Source organism: Chrysemys picta, chromosome 3, assembly GCF_011386835.1.
Source record: "Chrysemys picta bellii isolate R12L10 chromosome 3, ASM1138683v2, whole genome shotgun sequence".
Lineage (NCBI taxonomy): Eukaryota > Metazoa > Chordata > Testudines > Emydidae > Chrysemys > Chrysemys picta.
In genome coordinates, this window is record NC_088793.1 from 48458443 (window position 1) to 48478925 (window position 20483).

At 43.3% G+C, this 20483-nt stretch overlaps 1 protein-coding gene across 3 annotated transcripts in view; it reads left to right on the plus strand.

Moving 5' to 3' along the window:
- FAM83B (family with sequence similarity 83 member B) overlaps positions 1 to 20483 on the plus strand; it is a 74766-nt gene that overhangs the window by 44040 nt on the left and 10243 nt on the right. For all 3 annotated transcript variants that reach the window (XM_042848825.2, XM_024101605.3, XM_065587838.1), the window contains 2 exons: positions 10666 to 10830; positions 19345 to 19469. In XM_042848825.2, the coding sequence (XP_042704759.1) occupies positions 10666 to 10830; positions 19345 to 19469 (290 nt within the window). The remainder of the gene's footprint in view (positions 1 to 10665; positions 10831 to 19344; positions 19470 to 20483) is intronic.

The following is a 20483-nucleotide window of genomic DNA, read 5'->3' on the forward strand; positions in this document are numbered from 1 at the left end:
GGCTTGTCCCACCCTCCATCCACCCCCCTTTTTTTTTTCTTTTGGCACTACACCTGCTGGCTATAGACTACAGTCATAGGCAGGTTGTGCCATGCATTTCTACTCCAGCTGACGTTCCATAGGTGGAGACCTGCAGTGTAAGGTTCTGCCAGGAGAAGACAATGCCTTTCACAGTATGTGCTTCAATACCTTCCTCTTCCATGAAATAAGTTTTTAATGATGTTGTTATGATCTCAGTATTTGAATATTTAAGAATTATTCGTAATCAGAGAAAATCATGTATTTTTCCTAATGTAATAACTGGATTTTATTTCTTATTGAGGAAAATGGGTAACGGCATGCTAAAAGCAAGCAACTAAAACACTTGAAAGTATAGTTCAGTGCATAATTGTTAATTCTATTCAGATTTATAACACATTTTTATAACTGAGACCTTGAAAATGCAAACACTCAGTGAATTAGCAGTGAATAAACATATTAAAGTATGGCTATGTCCACCCATATTGGCTTTATAATAAAGAATAATAACATTAAACAATATTTAGGGCTCTATTCAGCACTCCTTGCTGAGCTTAAATTTCCCATGACTTCAGTGCACAGGCCTTTTACAGAGTAACAAGGTTTTATAATGTGTATTATGACTAAAAAATTAGCAGTATGGAATAAAGCTTCTAACTTTAATCATTCTAAACATATTCTTTGTGGGTTTAAACAGATTATACTTTAATACATGTCTGCTGTAAGAAAAATTTTAATTTTATTATTAAAATATAGCAAAGTTACTACTTGCACTAGCGTGGTCAGGAAACTGATCAGTGTCATCTGTTCCTCCCTGGGCACTAGCCCAGCACTAGTAGTTTGTTGGTTGGGTCTAATGGTCATCAGAGAAGAGGGTGAAGGAAAAGTCTCTTTCTAGTGGCTGTGAATCCCTCCAAAGGACTATGACAAGCACAACATCCTGATTAGAGTTCTTGACAATAAAGATCATCCTGGAATGGGGTCAGCTAGTCTTATCACCTGCTGTTGGGAAAGGTATCTGTTAACCCTAAATCAGAGATTCCTGAATTTGGCCCATCATCAGCAAACTAAATAGGTATGGTAGTAGCTGGGCCAGGGCTAGATTATCCAGGGACTCCCCGAGTTTGGCCATTACATCTTGGAAAGCTTCTTTCCATCTCCTCCTTGATTTTGGGGTTCATTCAGTTACCTTTACATTCAAAGGTCAGAGGTTCCCTGCCTTTTAAGTACCTCCATACACACACACCCTCTTGTTTTCTAAATCTGAATTTGTAATCTGCTAGGTTGTGTTGGCTCTTTATTGGCTCTCAGGAACCCCTAAAACTAGAGCCTTTAAAAGGTCAGCAAAGTGCTTTTCCCATCAGATTTTACTTCAGACTGGGCCCTTCCTGATTTCTTTGCTGGACAAGCAGATTATTTGCTTTCCCAGAGTTTCCTGAAGGGCTGTACACTCATGTATTTCTGTCACAGTGTAGGGCTAGTGTATACTACAAGGAACTAGTGTACGGTGTTGCAGTGAAGATAGGTCTTGAGTGTTCCTACTGGTTTATTGATACCTTGCGGGTTGCCCTTTCCAGGAAAGCATGAACAAAAGAAGCAGCTGAATCAGAGTCTTCTCTGCTGTTCATGTGCCAGAAGGCTTAAAAAAGTAGCCTCCGCAAGATATCCACTTTTTCAAAGTGAATTTATTGTTTGTGACTAGGGTGACCAGATGTCCCGATTTTATACGAACAGTCCCGATTTTTGGGTCTTTTTCTTTTGTAGGCTCCTATTACCCCCCACCCCCATCCCGATTTTTAACATTTGCTGTCTAGTCACCCTATTTGTGACAGGAGTTGGATGAACAGTCCAGGAGAGTGAAGTCATCGGTTATTTACAGAATGGATCCAGCAGGGCAGTGAAAGCTCCTACGCCGTACCCTACCAATGTGTCTCAACTCCTAACCTTGAATGACTAGCTGAATGACAGGATTTAGATTCTATGTCCATTAAACCTAAGGCATCTTCAAAATTTTCAATTTTTGCCATTTCAGCGACAGTTTTCATTAATTTCAACATCTTAAAAAAGAAGGGAGAATTGTTTACAAATTTTTATCTTGGCTTTTTTTTAACCTATTTCTGAGACTAACAGATAATTATTATCAGTTGTGCTGTGGGATCTTTTTTGGTGATATGGTTACTTTATACACTAGGAACTGGACTGTGCATCTCATTTTACATGGTCCTCTTAACAGTATGCATTTAATAAGGCCTTAATCATTTTCATCAAGTAAGAGTAGTGCAGCTGGGCCCAATGTACCAATCTCCAAGGCTGACCCCAATGCATGGTAGATCAACTGAATTAGGCCACAGTATGGGTTACAGTCATCAGCTGGCTAACAGGGGTCAAATGACAGTGCAGAGGAACAATACATATGGGTCAAGTTTGGCAAGGATTGGCTGCCAGGTGTTAAGTTCAATTTTGTATGGTTATTTTAATAAAAAATGTGGCTATTTTAACTTTCAAAACATGCACATATCTGTCTTCTTTACAATTGGCACTTGTCAGAGAGATTTTAAATCTTAACAATGGGAGTAGCTATTATTTAGGAAGACATCATTTCCTATATTCAAACCGTTATCAGAGAAATGCATTTTGGTTTTTATTGGAGAGAGCTGTGAATCTTTTATTAACATGTTCTGGTACTTTTACGGTACTGAGAGCTTCTCTACACTTACAGTACTGCAGTGGCACAGGGGGCTCCAACGATGAGCCCCATGTGGGAATGACAGCTTGGGCTGTCAGCCCTGGGGTGGAGGGCTCCAGCTGTGAACCTGGCGCAGGGCCGAAAGCCAACAGGCGATGTAAGTAACAGTGTCTACAGGGACACTGTGTTGCCCTAACTACATCGATCTAAGCACTACTCCTCTTGCAGGGGTGAAGTTAGTTGGTTGGTGTAGTTAGGGCTGGCTCCAGGCACCAACTAAGAAAGCAGGTTCTTGGGGCGGTGAATACAAAGGGACAGCACTCCATCCGCTATTGGGGCGGCACATCCGGGTCTTCGGCGGGAATTCTGCGGCAGGTCCCTCAGTCCCTCTCTTCCTCTTTGAGCTGCCGCCGAAGTGCCGCCAAAGAGGAAGAGAGGGAGTGAAGGACCCACCGCCGAGCTGCCGCTGAAGTGCTGTGGATCGGCTCTTTTTTTGTTTGTTTGGTTTTTTCCGCCGCTTGGGACGGCAGAAAACCTGGAGCTGGCCTTGGATGTAGTGGGTCACATACATTGGCAGGAGCAACCTTGTAGTGTAGACGCTTACGGAGTTAGGTTGACATGTAGTGTAGACCAGACCTTCGTTTGAAATACTGTGTCCAGATGTTATGTCGCTTTAAAGACACTTATTTTGCCTTAAGCTGATATATTTCATTTCATTACCTAAAACCAAAGCACTATTCAGCGAAAATGTTTTTTCTTATCATTGCAAACTTATTTAAACTTACATAATTGTTTTAAGTAGCGTGACATTTTACTCATGTACTGTGAGTCTAATTCTGCTCTGTTTCTTTCACTGTTGTAAATGTAGATTATAAAACATGGGTCTGATGCTACCTTCTGAAAAGTCAATGAAAACTGTCTGTTTAAATGGGAAAATGTTTGTGCCTATTGACTTCAGTGGAGTTACGTATTTGTAATGATGTAACTGAGAGCCAATTTGGCCTTACCTATTGAAAACCCATGCACCATTTAGAAAATATATACGACAGTAGCAAATGTGTGGGTACATTTGTATGCCTAATCTATGACAAATATAGACTTTTTAATTTGAATACTACGGGAGAAAATAAACATAAATTATAGGAGTAGTCATTTTCAGCTATTACTATCTAATCATTGGGAGCAGTTCAGTTTTCTGTTTTCTCTGTGAGCAGTTTTGCCTACCTAGTCAACTACCTTCCTCCTCTGACAAGGAAGAATGCTTAGTTGTTTTAGGTTCAAGGTTTTTATTGCTGAGTGACAACAATTTTGAAAAGGCGTGTAAAGATTTCTACTGGAGTCATAAAATTCTGGCAGTGTTTGGCTGGAAAGTACCGTTTAAATCATTCAGTATCTATTGTAAAATTTGAATAACCTTTGTACATTTTACAAAATGAACAGAACCATTTGTTTCAGAAGATTTTCAAGGATTATAAAGTGTTTCAAAAAGAACAAAGACAGTTTATAGATAAACACTGCAGTATACTTTTAAGTACTACTCAGATTATGGGGAATTCCTTTACAACAGGATATGTATCAGTTCACTCAAAATAACATTGTTCTGTACAGCATTTGTGCAACGAACAATTTTATGACTTGCTGTATATGTTTTGAATTTGTATCACTTTTTCCTCTGCCCTCTCCCTTAGTAGAGCTCACCGTTTTGTGACTTCTTGCTACTACTATTAGCATAGAAATTATTTCTGCAGATGAGCTTTTAAAAACAATTTAAAACACAACAGCAAATTCAGTACTTTGAAACTGATGAAGAATATAAATAAAGCTGCTAATGCTATCAGTAGAGCTTCAAACAAATTAACATACTAATTAAATGTGTAATCCTCAGTGTTTTTGCCAAGTCTTAATCTCTAATTAAATAACAAAACTGCACCTCCTGTCTGGAGGGGGGCCCATGAGTGCAAAGAACCAGAAATTCAAGGAATATTAATAGATTTGAAGCCAGATGAACCATTATGTAACGATCTCAAAATGTAATATTAAACAGGGAATCATCATTGAGCAGGTGTGTTTCTAGTGGGGTGTCTCAGGGATTGGTTCCTGACCCTATTCTATTTAGCATTTTTATCAATGACCTGGAAGAAAACACAAAATCATCACTGATAAAGTTTTCAGATTACACAAAAACTGGGGGAGTGGTAAATCATGAAGAGGCCAGGTCACTGACACGGAGAAATCTGGATCACTTGGGTGCAAGCAAATAATATGCCTTTTAATGTATGTAAATGTATACATCTAGGAACAAAGAAAGGAGGCCACACTTGCAGGATGGATGGGGGACCCATCCAGGGAAGCAGTGATTCTGAAAAAGATTTCGGGATTGTGGTGGATAGTCAGCTGAACATCAGCTCCCAGTGGGAAGCTGTGGCCAAAAAGGCTAATATGATCCTTGGATGGATAAACAGGGTAATCTCGTAGGAGTAGAGAGGTCACTTCCCCCTTGTATTTGGAACTTGTGTGACCATTGCTGGAGTACTGTGTCCAGTTCTGGTGTTCACAATTCAAGAAGGATGTTGATCAACAGGAAGGGGTTCAAAGAAGAGCCATGAGAATAATTAAAGGATTAGAAACATGGCTTATAGTGTTAGATTCAAGGAACTCAATCTGTTTAGCTTAACAAAGAGACTTTATCACAGTCTATAAGTACCGATATGGGGAACATGGGAGAGGGGGTAAATAGTCTCCTAAGGGAGGCTAGTCCCCTGCCCTACCTCTTCTGGCGAAGGCCCTGCCTCTTCTGGCCGAGGCCACGCCCCTGCTCACTGCTCTGAGGGAGAGGGCTGAGAGCTCGGTCAGGGCCACCAGAGGGGAGATGCTGGGGGAGATTTTTTCCAGCAGCCACAAATAGTAAATAATGTGAGCGATTCCACCCAATGAGCATATTCCCCGGAGTGAGCGTGAGATGGAAGATGTGAATCTGCTGTTCCCTCAGTCAGTCTCAGTTCCCACGTGCCTCTCATAGTGTGAGCATCTCACAGTGCTGAGTGTGATTCTAGTGTTAAAAGATACGTATTTTTCATACAACATGGCCCCTAAACACAAGCCAACTACTTCATCTGGTGCTCAACCGAAAAAAACAGTGATCTGTTCCAACGCTGGAGGAAAACCTGGCTGTGTTGGACTTATTGAGAGATGGTATCTCGATCTCCAATGTGGCGCGTAAATATGGCCGCAAGGTATCTAGCATCCGTGCCATCAAGATTCAAGAGAGAGAAATTCGTCGAGCCGTGGCATCAAGTGCTCCAATAACTGCTAAGGTGATGAGCTAGATGCGTGACTTTAGTGAAGACTGAAAATGCATTAAACTTATGACTGGAGGACAGGAACCATAAACGTGTGCCTATCGATGGCAACATGTTGCGAGAAAAGGCTCTTAGCCTCTATGTGCTGTTCAAACCTCCTGCCAAAGAGGGACAGCCTTCTGATGAGAAGGAATTCAAAGTCAGCCAAGGTTGGCTTAACAGTTTTAGGAACTGCTTCAACCTCAAAAATGTCTAGACTACTGGTGAAGCTGCATCTGCCAATGAAGAGGCAGCAAAAGCCTACCCCGAACAATTAAGGGCTATCTTCCGGAACAAGTTTTTAATGCTGACGAGACTGGGCTCTTCTGGAAAAAATTGCCCAACCGCACTTACATTTCGAAATCAGAAAGACAAGCAGCTAAAGACCGTTTGACTGTGTTGTTTTGTGGCAATGCGGCTGGGCATTTAATAAAGCCAGGCTTGCTCTACAGGGCTGCAAATCCCCGTGCCCTAAAAGGCAAGAACAAAAATCTCCTGCCTGTGTTCTGGCAATCAAATAAAAAGCCTTGGGTGATGGTAGCATTATTTCTGGATTGGTTCCACAAGTGTTTCATTCCGGAGGTCAAGCAGTACCTCAAAGAGAAAGGACTTGACTTTAAAGTGTTGCTGATCGTAGACCTCCTGGCCACCCTGCGGCACTCCGGTTTGCACACAATGACATTGAAGTAGTCTTTCTCCCCCCCAATACCACCTCCATTCTCCAACCTCTCGACCAAGGCATGATTCGCTGTTTCAAGGTCACGTACATGAGGCTTACGTTCTCATGGATACATAGCACTATGGATGCTGATTCCAATCTTAATGTGATGGAGTGTTGGAAGTCCTTCAACGTTGCCGATTGCATCACTTATATTAAACAGGCAATGGATGCAATCAAACCTGAAACAGTCAATGCATGTTGGCAAAACCTATGGAAAGAATGTGTGAATGATTTTAAGGGTTTCCCGACCATTGACAAAGAAGTGAAATGCATTGTTCAAGTGGCCAGGCAAGTGGGTGGTGATGGCTTCGTCGACATCCTTAAGGAGGAATTTGAAGAATTAATTGAGGGCCATAGAGAAACATTGACTAATTGAGAGCCATAGAGAAACATTGACTAACGAAGAGTTAGAGGAACTGATAAAATCATCTACAGAAGACGAAGATGATGATGACGAATAGGAAGAGGCAGCAAGTTGGAATCTTCATAAATTTGCTGAAGTGTTTCAAGCAGTGAAACACCTGAATGATTTAATTTCTGAATATGATCACTCTATGGAACGAAGCCTCAAAATCACACATAGTATTACGGACGATTTGAGACCGTATCAAGAAATGTTTGAGCAGCTCAAGAGACAACAGCGACAGTTGCCGATCACCATGTTTTTCAAGGAAAAACAACCAGCAGCAGATGAGCCTACGCAATCAACTTCTCAACCCGAACCAGAGCCAACCACTTCATCTACGACTCGCTCTCCATCACCCAAACTCTCCGTCACCTCTGTCTCCTGGATTGACATCAAGCCCTGACGACCCCCTGTAATTACCCCCTGTAATTAAAAATACAGTACTGTAAGATTATATTTTGCATATGTACTCTTTATTATATACTGTACATTACTGTATACATTATACATTTATACATATTACTGTACAGGGTTGTATACACAAAACCATGTACAGTATACTGTACTTTATGGGCAATTTAAGGGTAATTTTGACTCTACGTGATTTTTGCCTTACGCGCTGACTTTAGAACCTAATCCCTGCGTAAGATGTGACTCCACTGTATTTGCTAATTGTCTCTTCAGTGTGGCAAAGAAAGGTATAATCCAATCCAATGTCTAGTTCAGGCTAGACAAATTGAGACTGGAAATAAGGCATACATTTTTAACAGTGAGGGTAATTAACCATTAGAACAGTTTACCAAGGGTTGTGGTAGATTTCTCCATCACTGGCATCTTTTAAATCAAGATTAGATGTTTTACTAACAGATCTGCTCTAGAAATTATTTTGGGGAAGTTCTGTGGCCTGTGTTATACAGGAGGTCAGATTAGATGATCACAATACTCCCTTCTAGCCTTGGGGTCTTTGAATCTATGAATCTCTGCTAGTCTTACCTGCATAACACGCCATAGAATTTCAGCCAGTAATTCCTGTGTCAAACCCAATAACCTATGATTGAACAAGAGCATTTTTTTTTAGAAGACATCCAATCTTGATTTAAAGATTTCACATAATGGAGAAACCACCACTTGGTAAGTTGCTCAAATGCTTTATCATCCTCATTGTTAAAAATGAACTGCTTATTTGCTGTTTGAATTTGGCAAGCTTCAGGTTCCAGTCACGGGATCATGTTATGCCCCTGGCTGCTAAATTAAAGAGCCATCTGATATCTTTTCCCTACAGTAAATAGTTGTGATATCTTTAGTCACCTTTTATATTTCTCTTCAATAATCTAAGTAGGTCAATTTCCTTAAGCCTCTTACTGTAAGGAAGGCTTTCCAAACCTCAGATCCTTGTTGTAGGTCTTCTCTAAATTCTCTACTTTTCAACATTTTTTTTTTAAATGTGGGCACCAGAACTGGACACAGAAGTGGTCTCACAAGTGATGTATACAGCGGTAATATAACCTCTCTATTATATTCAGTATAGTCCTGTTTATACTATAATATCCAAAGGATTGCATCCCATAGTTTGCTGAAGCCTCTGCATGGTTGAGGCTCCACGGGCTTAGCGGGCTGCTGGTCTATAGAGGAAGAGTGATAGGATCCAACAACTCTGTATTGATATATTTTCTTGGGGAAATCCTTGCAGCCTTAACTTCTGTTGTGTGGCATTTACCCACTCCAGGATGAGGAAGTTGACAGCCTCATTAGAGGAACCAATGGTGTCTGAGACAGTTATGCTGCAAAGAAGGCATGGGCAGGACAGAGAAGAAGACATGGTAGGGCTGGCTCTTTACCAGGATGTCCCACAATCTACAGAGACTAAAAGCATGGATATTGTAAGGCCATGCCCTCTGTTAAACTCTTTCTTCAGTGCGCACATTCTCAAAACAAGAGATTGTATGAGTTTTCAGCTGCCAGAAGCTTTAGGCTATCCAAATGCGGTACCACAGTATAGTACAGCTTAGCTTAATACTGTTCTGCTTTAATAAAAAAAAGGAACGAACATTGATTACAAAGAGAATTACAATGGGAATGGTATGAAATCTAAGATTTTTGGAAGAGGAATAGCATGATTCCTGGCTATTGACCTCCTCTCCATCCCATGGAATTTATAGGGAGCATTTTAACTGCTAAGCACTTACATTACAGGCCAACTTAACACTCTGTCTTTGTTTCACATCTTCTGGCCTCCCCAAAGCCGTTTTCCTTAATGGTTCTCTCATCTTTCTTGATGACTTGGTTTTGCTTTAGATCATGTTTCAGGAAGCCATTAATCTTTCCATTGTTACATTTAGATATTTGCTATGAGTGATTCTTATAGTTCTAAGCAAACTCTTAAAGATAATGAAGATGGCTCACTGGAGAAATAATTAACTCTGGCCTGGATGTGTATGACATGGCTTCACCAATTTTATGAATAAGCTGAATATCTCAGTCCTCAGTTCTAGGATAAGACTAAAGGATGAAATATAGCAATTACAACATGAAAAATCATAAGTACAGATGGTTCAATAAAATTAGTGACTGTGGTAAAGCAAACTTAGTATCTTTGAACTCTGTGAAAGGTTTCCACATACGAGCAGAATTTGGTCATTTTTATGAGTGATGTGGTACAACCTTTTTATTAAGACTATAATGGATTTGGGAGATTATCTGTAAAGGTTAAAAGTTTCTCTCACAGCTACTCATATATTCTGTCTCTCTACCTCTCTTTCTCACTTCCATATTATTTTTTCTGAAATCACCAATGATGGCTAACTGGTGCACAGTTGGTCAAATATCTTCAAACCAATAGGTATTGTATTTCCTTATTCAGAAGTATCTATTATTTTTCAGTATGGTAAGCCTAACAAGGGTCTCTATTCAGCATTTCTTAGACCTTACTGAATTATGTGGGAGTTTCATCTGCTAAAAGTGCTGAGTAGGCCCGTCTGATGAAACCTTGAGTCATCCTTATTGCCTCCCACGGTCTTGGGGTGGGGGCATTCTTCCTATATCAAGTGGCCAAAACTGAAAACAGTATTACAGATGAAGACTAATGAGAGCATTTTACAGTAACAATACCATTGTCTTTCTTTCCATAGCCAAACTACAGTAATGGTTTCACTGTTTTTTGTTTTCATTTGTTTTTCTACACAAGCACTGTATCAATCTTTTGGCAAACTTTGATATATGTAAATAATGTGTCGTGCAAATGGTCACCTACCCAATGAAAACGTAAGCATATAGCCCCTACTGTACGTCCTTAAAGATAGGATCAAAATATCTTAAAAATTGCACCATGTTAACTATCCTGGATGGAAAAAAAAACAACCTTAGAGCTTTTTGGCATGTAGAGAGTACTAATTCATTAGATGCACTATGCAAAATATTATATATTTTGAGTTCATGAAGAAATACTATTTATACATTAAATTATTATAGTAGTTTCTCTTCTTTTTTTTTTAAACAGGTCATTGCCATAATTATGGATACGTTTACAGATGTGGATATCTTCAGAGAAATTGTAGAGGCATCTACCAGAGGGATTGCTGTGTATATTCTGCTTGATGAGTTCAACTTCAGTCACTTTCTTAAAATGACAGAAAAACAGGGCTTTCAAGTTCAGAGATTCAGGGTAAGGCTTCGTGTTTTACAATAAAATACCTGTTTACTACAATACCTAGCTCTTGTGTAGTGCTCTTCAAGGATATTATTTTTTTAGGAAGTAAATATCTAATATTAATTTATTTTATGTAATTTATTTTATGAAAAAATAATTGCTATCAATAGGCTCAAAGCACAACCTTACCCTATTTTTGTTACCTTCAAAAAATGTTTGTCCTTTTCAGGACTTTGCAAAATAAATACATGCAGTACATTCTATAAAACTACATATTTCTTCTGAGTACTATTATTATTTTAAGAATATTATATTCTGGGAGGACTTAATCAATTTGTTTTTATGTTTGTAAAATCATCCTGCAAAATGTAAGCATAAAGAAAATATAAATTGTTTAGGAAAACAAAATATGGGCTTTCTTTAAAAAAAAAAACAGTGATTTTCTTTCAAGAGATTTGATGTTAAAATTATATCAAAAGGCACAGGATTCCATTTTTTCATCGTTTTCCTATGAACTGCTTTACCATATATTTGTCCTTGTGAATATTCAGTATGATTAGATGCACTTTTATTTATGAAATATGTGCCTTTCTCCGGTAAGAAAGATAATATGTAGAGGAATAGAATCTAAATACTCCAGAAGTCATGCTGTATGTCCTTAGTGTACCATTGGGAGCACAGTCCAATACAGTGTACTTCTATTGATCTAACACAAATATGTGGGATGTTCTTCTAGGTCTGTTGTGCCAAGGATAACACTAAAAAATATTGAAGCTGCTCAATGATAGCTCTCCACATTTCCTCTGAGATACTATAAGTAGCTTCCTTCATTGAACTTTAGCACTTATTCATATGCAGTTCTGTGTAAATATACCAAGTGTGTAGTTTTTTATGTTCTCGACTGTGACGAGACTATTTACAGTGTTATACCATCAAGGAGTTAATGCAGACATTTTAAGAGTCCTGGAGGAACTGTGATATCACAGCAGTCATCTTGGATTAATTTCTTTTGAGGAATGACCAGTTGTAGTTACTTCTAAAACTTAATGTTCTATAGGAAGTATTCAAATTTGCTTTTGCAATAGATACCCAAATGTACATAACTGAATTTAAGACCGTGTTTGAAAATTAATGCATAAAACTAACTTAATTAAAGACATTTAGCAAGGTAATGGAAGTCTTCGGCAACATATGTAGTGTTCTAGTTAGCTTTTAAAAAAAATAGAAACCTTTCATAATGGCATTCATATGAAAGGAGCTTGTGACCAGTATCTTTAAGCTAGGGTTACCATATTTTAATTTTTAAAAAGGAAGACACTCCATGGGGCCCTGTCCCCGCCCCAACTCCACCCCAGCCCCGCCCCAACTCTGCCCCCTCCCCTGAACGCTCCTCCCCTGCTCCTCCCCCTCCCCTGCTTCCCGTGAATCAAATGTTCGCGGGAAGCCTGAAACAGGGAGGCAGCAGGTAAGCTGGGACGGAGTGCGGCGCGGCGCAGCTCAGTCCGGCCCCCCTGGCCGAGCAGCTCCCTTTGGCGGCCAGCCGGCCCAGGCCAAGAGGCTCTGGCCCCGGTGTCTCTCGCCCGGCTGGGGCCCCGGCCCCCGGCCCGGCCCCCGGCCAAGCGCCCACGCCCCAGGCCCAGCACTGCGCCGGCCCCGCGCCCCCGGCCCCAACCCCGGCCAAGCACCGCGCCGACCCCGGTCCCGGCCCCCGGCCAAGTGCCCGTGCCCCCGGCCTGGCCCCCGGGGCAGCCCAGCACCGCGCCGGCCCCACCCCCCCCCGCCCCCAGGCCTTGCCGAGCACCTCACCGGCCCCCAGCCCCGCACTGCCGCGCCCCACCTCCCTATTTTCCCGGACATGTCCGGCTTTTTGGGATTTCCCCCCGGATGGGGATTTGAGGGCCAAAAAGCCGGACATGTCCGGGAAAATCCGGACGTATGGTAACCCTATTTAAGCCACTTCCTCTGGTGGAAAAAAATGATTGCAAGCTCTCCCACATGGCTTGGCTCAACACTACAGGAGCATGGTAGAGTCTGTGTTCATCTTCCTAAAAACAGGCATTGTGTAAAAAAGGGACTAGGGCTGCAGAGGTAGCCTTTGCCCCACTCTAAGCCTCTTCTGACTCTTCTTCACTTCACTGAAATAAATGAAGTTAAACTAGTATAAAAACTGGAGTAATGCAGTGGTGAAACAGGCCCTATGTTTTGAGTTATGATGTTTACCATTCATTTGTCTATTTATGGAGAAACAAAGTTCTTAAAACTGCATTTAATAGCCATGCAGAAATCTGCACTCAGCTATATTCTGACTTCATGTCAGTACTTGTTCATCTGCTTTTCTTGACAGTCATAACCAAAAATAGTGATAGACTGTGTTGTAGAAAAGATTATTGTGGTAATATGCATCTGGAAGAATGTAACAAGTCAGATATTTAATTTAACACTTTTTCTGCAACTTTTTTTTTTCAAATGGGGAAAGATTTAAAAATTTTAGGAGGGTGAGTTTATTAGAAGCTATTTGAAAGTATTATTATTAGTTGATTGGCAGCCATGGTTTAGCTAAATATATTTTGTCTAAGGGAGCACTTAACCGGGTAAAAGATTTTGGCAAATTTAAGGTTTAAAATATTGTCAATTTAGTGGGAGCTTAGGGAAACGAATGCTGTAGGGTTTGTTTTTAAAGTGAAATGTTTATTTTGATTCCTCTCACTCTGTAGAGTGTAGACCAGGGGTTCTCAAACTAGGGGTCGAGACCCCTCAGGGGGTTGCATGGTTATTACCATTGGGGTTGTGAACTGTTAGCCTCCACCCCAAACCCCGCTTTGCCTCCAGCATTTATAATGGTGTTAAATATATTTAAAAGTGTTTTTAATTTATAAGAGGGGGTCGTACTCAGAGGGTTGCTATGTGAAAGGGGTCACCAGTACAAAAGTTTGAGAACCACTGATGTAGACAATGCCTTGACCTAATGGTTCTCCTACATCCTCCCTCAAATTACATTTTTACAGAGCTAAATTCTGCCCTGATTGCCAACCTGTGCATTTAATCATATGGTATAAGTCAGGGCAGAATTTAGCCCATTATTTATTTATGAATAGTTAGGATTGGGCAAGCTATTGATCCTTGTTCAAAAATGTTATATTCCACTATTTCATATATTGACCATATGTAATAATAATGAAGATACTGCTGTAAATGTGCAAATTCTGTGTAGGTATGTATATACAATAACTCATTGGTTTCATTTCTATTCTAGCACCTTTCAAGTTACCCTGTTAGTGTTTCATTTATTTTAAATAGTAATAAATAGTTTATAACACCACAAACTATAGGGAAATCTGATAGAAGAAAATAAATAAGCTCTGCACAACAAGAATATATATTTAACCCTCTGCTCATTCCCTTTCTTGGTGTTTTTTCATGGCTACCTAAAGCACCCTGTATCACATGGATACTCAGCAGGCAACTTGTTTACAAGAAGCTTCCAGGGTAAAAGCCAGCTACAAAAGGGGAGTTTATATTGTCCCTTGCCAGAGTCAGAGATACAAAGGTACAGTGAAACTTTTAAGCCTAAAAGGGGCTTCCAGGTTAGGTCAGAAGTTACTATCTATCATGCACAGGGTTTCCCTGTGCAGTAATAATCTTTCTTCGTCAAGTGCTTGCTCATGTCGATTCTATTCTAGGTATATGCGCGCCCACGTGCACAGTCGTTGGAGATCTTTGCCTTAGCAATATTCAGAGAGTTGGCTGCTGGGCCCCCTTGAATACCGTGCTCATGCATCAGTATATTAGCGCCGCCGACCCTACGCCCTCTCAGTTCCTTACCAACCGTGACTGTTGGTTAGAGTGCCTTGTCTTGCAGCGCAAGAGCGTTAGTGGTTCTTATAGTCCATTCTTCTGTCTCCTTTGTATTTAATTGATAGGTACGTAGTTAGACTATTAAGCTTAGTTTTCGAGTAGTAGTTTGAGTTAGAGTCCCGGCTGGGACTTCGCCTTGGAGCAAGCCATGCCCCATTCCCCAGGCGATAAGCCATGCTCATCATGCAGCCGGCCAATGCCCATTAGTGACCCTCAGGAGAGCTGTTTGAAGTATTTGGGGGAGTCCCACAGAAAGGACAAGTGCAGGATCTGCAAAACCTTTCGTCCTTGAACTCAAGAGCAAATGAGCAACCCCCCCTGACAACCTCAAGGAGCACCAGGCCCTGCTCAAAAGGGTGGCTGCCAACCTGAACTTGGAGTTCGAGAAGCTAGCAGAAGAGTTCAACGACCTCTTTAAAAAGTCATACGCTCCTTCATCCCGGCCCAGGTCACATTGCCCATCCACCCAGGGGTCCTAAATCTTTGTTAAATCTTTGTGGCAGACCCCCTCTTCCATTCCACCTACCTCCAAGCACACGGAAAAGAAGTACTATGTCCCGGCAAAGGGATTTGAATACCTGTATACCCAACCTCCAGTGGGGTCCTTGGCCATGTCCGCCGTCAATGAGAGGGATAGGCAGGGCCAGGCAAGTGGCACACTGAAAAATGAAGACACCAAGAGGCTGGACTTGTTTGGCAGGAAAATTTATTCAACAGCCAGCCTGCAATTTCAGATGTCGAACCATCAGGCCCTGCTAGGTAGGTACAACTTCAACCTGTGGGACTCCATCATCATGTTCAAGGAGGGCCTTCCACAGGACTGAGCCCAGGAGTTTGCCACCTTGGTGGATGAGAGCAAAGTGGTGGTGAGAGGCCCCCTCCAGATGGCCTGGCATGCTATGGACTCGGCAGCCAAGGTAATCGCCTCTGTGGTGGTCATGACGCCCAGCTCCTGGTTGCAATTCTCCGGGCTGTCTCAAAAGATGCAGTCTACCCTTCAGGACTTCCTGTTTGAGGCAGCAGGGCTCTTCTTGGAGATGACTGATGCATGACTCCATGGCCTTAAAGACTCCTCTGCCAACCTCTGTTCCTTGGGCCTACACACCCCTCTGCAGACTAGAAAGGCATTCCATCCCCCACCTCCTCCACTTCCGTCGACGTCCTGGGGTGTCCCCCTACAGGAAGAAAGAAGAGACAAAGGGTTTAAGCTGTGGCACTCTTTGTCTTCCCATTCCTCTATCCAGCCTGGTTCTTCCAGAGGCCAAGGAAGCCAGAAGCAGGTGTTTTGAGGATGCACCCGAAGACAGCACCCCAGTCACTTCCCAGAATCCACCCCCCTTCCTGTTGGTGTGGTTGCGGCTGACCTTGGACCATTGGGTGCTCGACATAATATCTTCAAGCTACACCTGGCAGTTCGTGGCCAACCCTCCTTCCCACCCCCCTTCCTCATCCCTCTTCAGGGACCCTTCTCATGTGCAACTACTCGTTCACGAGGTTGAGAATCTCTGTGCCTGGGGGCTCTGGAGGAGGTCCCTCCAGACATGAAAGGGAAAGGGTTCTACTCCCGCTATTTCCTAATCCCAAAAGCAAAAGGGGGCCTTGGACCCAAGTATCTCAAGAAGTTGAAGTTTCACATGGTCTCTCTGGCCTCCATTATTCCCTCCCTGGATCTGGGAGATTGGTACGCCACCCTCGACTTAAAGGACATATATTTCCATTTTCCTGGGGCACAGGCGTTGCCTCTGTTTTGTGTTGGGCCACTGCCATTTTCAATTCACGGCCCTTCAGTCTCTCGTCGGCCCCAAGAGTATTTACAAAGTGGCCAGTGTCTGCTTACCTGAGGTGCCGAGGTGTGCAAATGTATCTGTATCTCGACGACTGCTTAATAAAGGGCCGATACCTGGATCAGGTTCAGAGTCATTTCAACCTGGTTTGCTACACCTGTCGTGACCTGGGACTGTTAATAAATGAGAAAAAGTAAACCTTAGTTCCAGTGCAGCGCACAGAGTTCATCAGAGCAGTCTTCGACTCTACTCGGACCAGGGCCTTCCTTCCTGAGACCCGGTTCTGGGCCATGGCAGACCTGATCTTGTGCGTGCAACCCACCCTCTTACCACCGCTCATATGTGCCTGAGGCTGTTGGGCCATATGGCAGCCTGTACTTACATGATCCGGCATGCATGGCTCCACCTCAGGCCACTATAGGCGTGGCTGGCATCTATCTTCGTCCCCAACAGACACAACATAGGCCGTGTGGTCAAGGGCCTGGACGACATCCTGTCTTCACTCGCACGGTGGCAAAATCCTGCATTGGTGTTGGAAGAAGTTCCATTCGCAGCCCCCTCCACCACCCCTCCCGTCATTGGTTACCCTTGTCTCCGATGCTTCAGACCTGGGATGGGGAGTCCACCTTGGCAATCTCAGCATGCAAGGTCATTGGTTCTGTCTCAATCATTCCCTACACGTCAATGTCAGGGAGCTCAGAGCGGTCTGCTTGACCTGCCACACCTTCCTACCTCACCTAAATAGCAAGGTGGTCCAGGTCCTGATGGACAATACAGTGGCTCTGTTCTATATCAACAAGCAAGGCAGAACTGGGTCATCTACCCTTTTCCAGGAAGCCCTCAGGCTATGGGAATTCTGTGTACAACACAATATCCATCTCGTAGCCGCACACCTCCCCGGCGCCAGGAATCTCTTGGCAGATCACCTCAGCAGGACCTTCTCGTTTCTCCCTGAGTGGTCTTTCCATCCAGAGGTGGGCTACTCCACTGGTGAACCTGTTCACGTCTAGGCAGAACAAGAAATGCCACATTTTCTGCTCCTTTCAGAGGTTCGACAGAGGCTTCCTGTTGAACACTTTCCTGCTTCTGTGGCCGGGGGCTCTAATGTATGCCTTCCTCCCAGTTCCATTGATCCACAGAGTCCTCGTGAAGTTCAAGCAGGACAGGGCAAAAGTGATCCTCACAGCGCCGGCGTGTCCGCACCAACACTGGTTCAGTATGCTACTGGACTTCTTGATGGTTGCTCCATTATGGCTACTGCTCTGGTTGGATCTGCACACAAAACCACAGCAGTTTTCTGCATCCAGACCTGGCGGTGCTGCACCTGACAGTTTGGCTGCTGCATGGTTAAATGTAGAGGAACAGGAGTGCTTGGTTGGTGTCCAACAGGTCCTGTTGGGCAGCAGAAAGCCCTCCAGCAGGGCAACCTATCTGGCCAAATGGAAGCGGTTCGCTTGTTGGATCTCAAATAAATGCATTCGGCCCGAGCGGGCCTCACTGCAGTTAATCCTGGACTACCTTTTGCATCTCAAGCTCCAACGCCTGTCCCTTTCAACTATCAAGGTCCACTTGTCTGCTATATTAGCCTTCCATCCGCCACTTGATGGTAGGTTGGTTTTTGCCCAGGACATGATTGCCAGGTTCCTCAAGGGCCTCGAGCGCCTCTACCCGCACATCAGGGACCCCATCCCTCCGTGGGACCTGAATCTTGTGCTGTCGCAGCTCACGGGACCCCCCTCCTTCCCTTCGAGCCTCTGGCTTCCTTCTCTCTCTTTCTCCTTTCCTGGAAGGTCGCATTCTTGGTTGCAATGACATCTGCCCGCTGGGTCTCTGAGATTAGGGCGCTTACCTCGGAACCGCCCTATACAGTCTTTTACAAAGACAAGGTCTAGCTGCGGCGGCACCCGGCTTTCCTGCCCAATGTGGTCTCACAGTTTCATACGGGCCAGGACATTTACTTACCTGTTTTTTCCCCAAAGCCGCATAACGAGGAGGAGGAGGAACATAGGTTGCATTCCCTAGACATCAGGAGGGCGCTAGCCTTCTACATTGAAAGGACCAAGGCATTCCGCAATTTGACGCAATTGTTCATCATGGTGGCCAACAGGATGAAAGGTCGTCCCGTGTCTGCTCAAAAAATTTCTTCTTGTATCACTGCCTGCATTCACTGCTGATATGATGGTGATCATGAACACCCACTAAACCAGAGCGCAAGCCTCTTTGTCAGCTTTTCTAGACCAGGTACCTATCCAGGACATCTGTAAGGTAGCCACCAGGTAATCCATCCACACGTTCACGTCCCATTATCCAGCAGGCGCAGGATGATGCTAGTTTCGGTAGAGCAGTGTGGCAAGCCACAAGACCATGAACTCCAAGCCCACCTCCGAGGATATTGCTTGTGAGTCACCTAGAATGGAATCGACATGAGCAAGCACTCGAAGAATTAAAAGTGGTTACCCACCTTTTCGTAACTTGTTCGTCGAGATGTGTTGCTCATGTCCATTCCATTACCCGCCCTCCTGGCCCTTTGTTGGAGTTGCCAGCAAGAAGAAACTGAGGGGGCGCATGTTCGGCGGTATACTGATGGATGAGCGCAACACTAAGGGGGCGCCACAGCCGACCCTACAGATAACACTAAGGCAAAAGTCTCCGACTGTGCACAGGGGTGCATACACACCTAGAATGGAATGTACATGAGCAACACATCTCGAAGAATAACATTACAAAAGGTAGGTAACAGTTTTTCTTTCTTTCTCTCTCTCTCTCTCTCTCAGCCTCCAACTCCCTACATCCCTGATACTTAAAAGTGCAGTATCAGGCCCTGAGATCTTAAATATAAACAGCAACATTAATTTTGTTCATTTTAAACATCTTCTATAATCTTTTTCAGAACATCAGGGTGCGGACAGTAAAAGGACAAGATTATTATTCCAAATCAGGGGCAAAATTCCATGGAAAAATGGAACAGAAATTTCTTCTGGTTGACTGTAAGAAAGTCATGTATGGTACTTACAGGTAAGTTCAATACACAAAGCTGTGAATAGAATGTTTCCTTAAAGGTAATCAGAATATGACTCTTTCATTATAAGTAATTTTGCTGTTTCTGAAAATGGTCAGTATACTCTATGGTTAACTTTGATATAATTTATATTGTATATTATTTAATAAGTCTGACATAGAAGTTTTGTTGGGTAACTAACATAATGTAGGGCCAAATTTTGAACTCCTCATTCAGTATTTAGTGAATAAGGACTCAAACAGACTCAATTTGGCTTCAGTTCAAAGAAGTCAGTAAAAACAGAGGTCATGTCTACACTTACTGGGGATCAACGCTGCTGCAATCGATGCAGTGGGGGGGTCTATTTAGCAGGACTAGTGATGACCCGGTAAATTGACCGCAGGTTGCTCTTCCGTCGACTCTGGTATTCCACTGGAACGAAAAGAGTGAGGTAAGTTGATGCGAGGGTGTCTCCATCGACACAGTGCAGTGTAGAAAGGGGCGGCTCCAGGCACCAGTGCAGCAAGCTTGTGCCTGGGGCAGCAAGCTGCGGGGGACGGCGTGCCGGTCACCATGAGGGCGGTAGTCAGGCAGCCTTCGGCGGTGTGCCTGCGGGAGGTCCGCTGGTCCCCCGGCTTCGGCAGTAATTCGGTGGCAGGTACGCCGAAGGCAAGGGACCGGCAGATCACCCGCAGAAACGCTGCCAAATCCACGTGACCAGTGGACCCCCCACAGGCATGCCACCGAAGGCCACCTGATTGCTGTGCTTGGGGCGGCAAAAAACATAGAGCCTCCCCTGAGTGTAGACACCGCAGTAAGTCGACCTAAGTTACGTCGACTCCAACTACATTATTTGCACAGCTGGAGTAACATAGCTTAGGTCGACTTATCCCGGTAGTGTAGACCAGGCCAGAGTAAGGACCCCAGTATTTGTCCCATACCATTTAATTATTCTTATTTAATATTCTCCTTAGAAAAGATCACCAAGGTATATTTCATAAGCTCTCCTGTTAAACTTCTATTTGTAATAG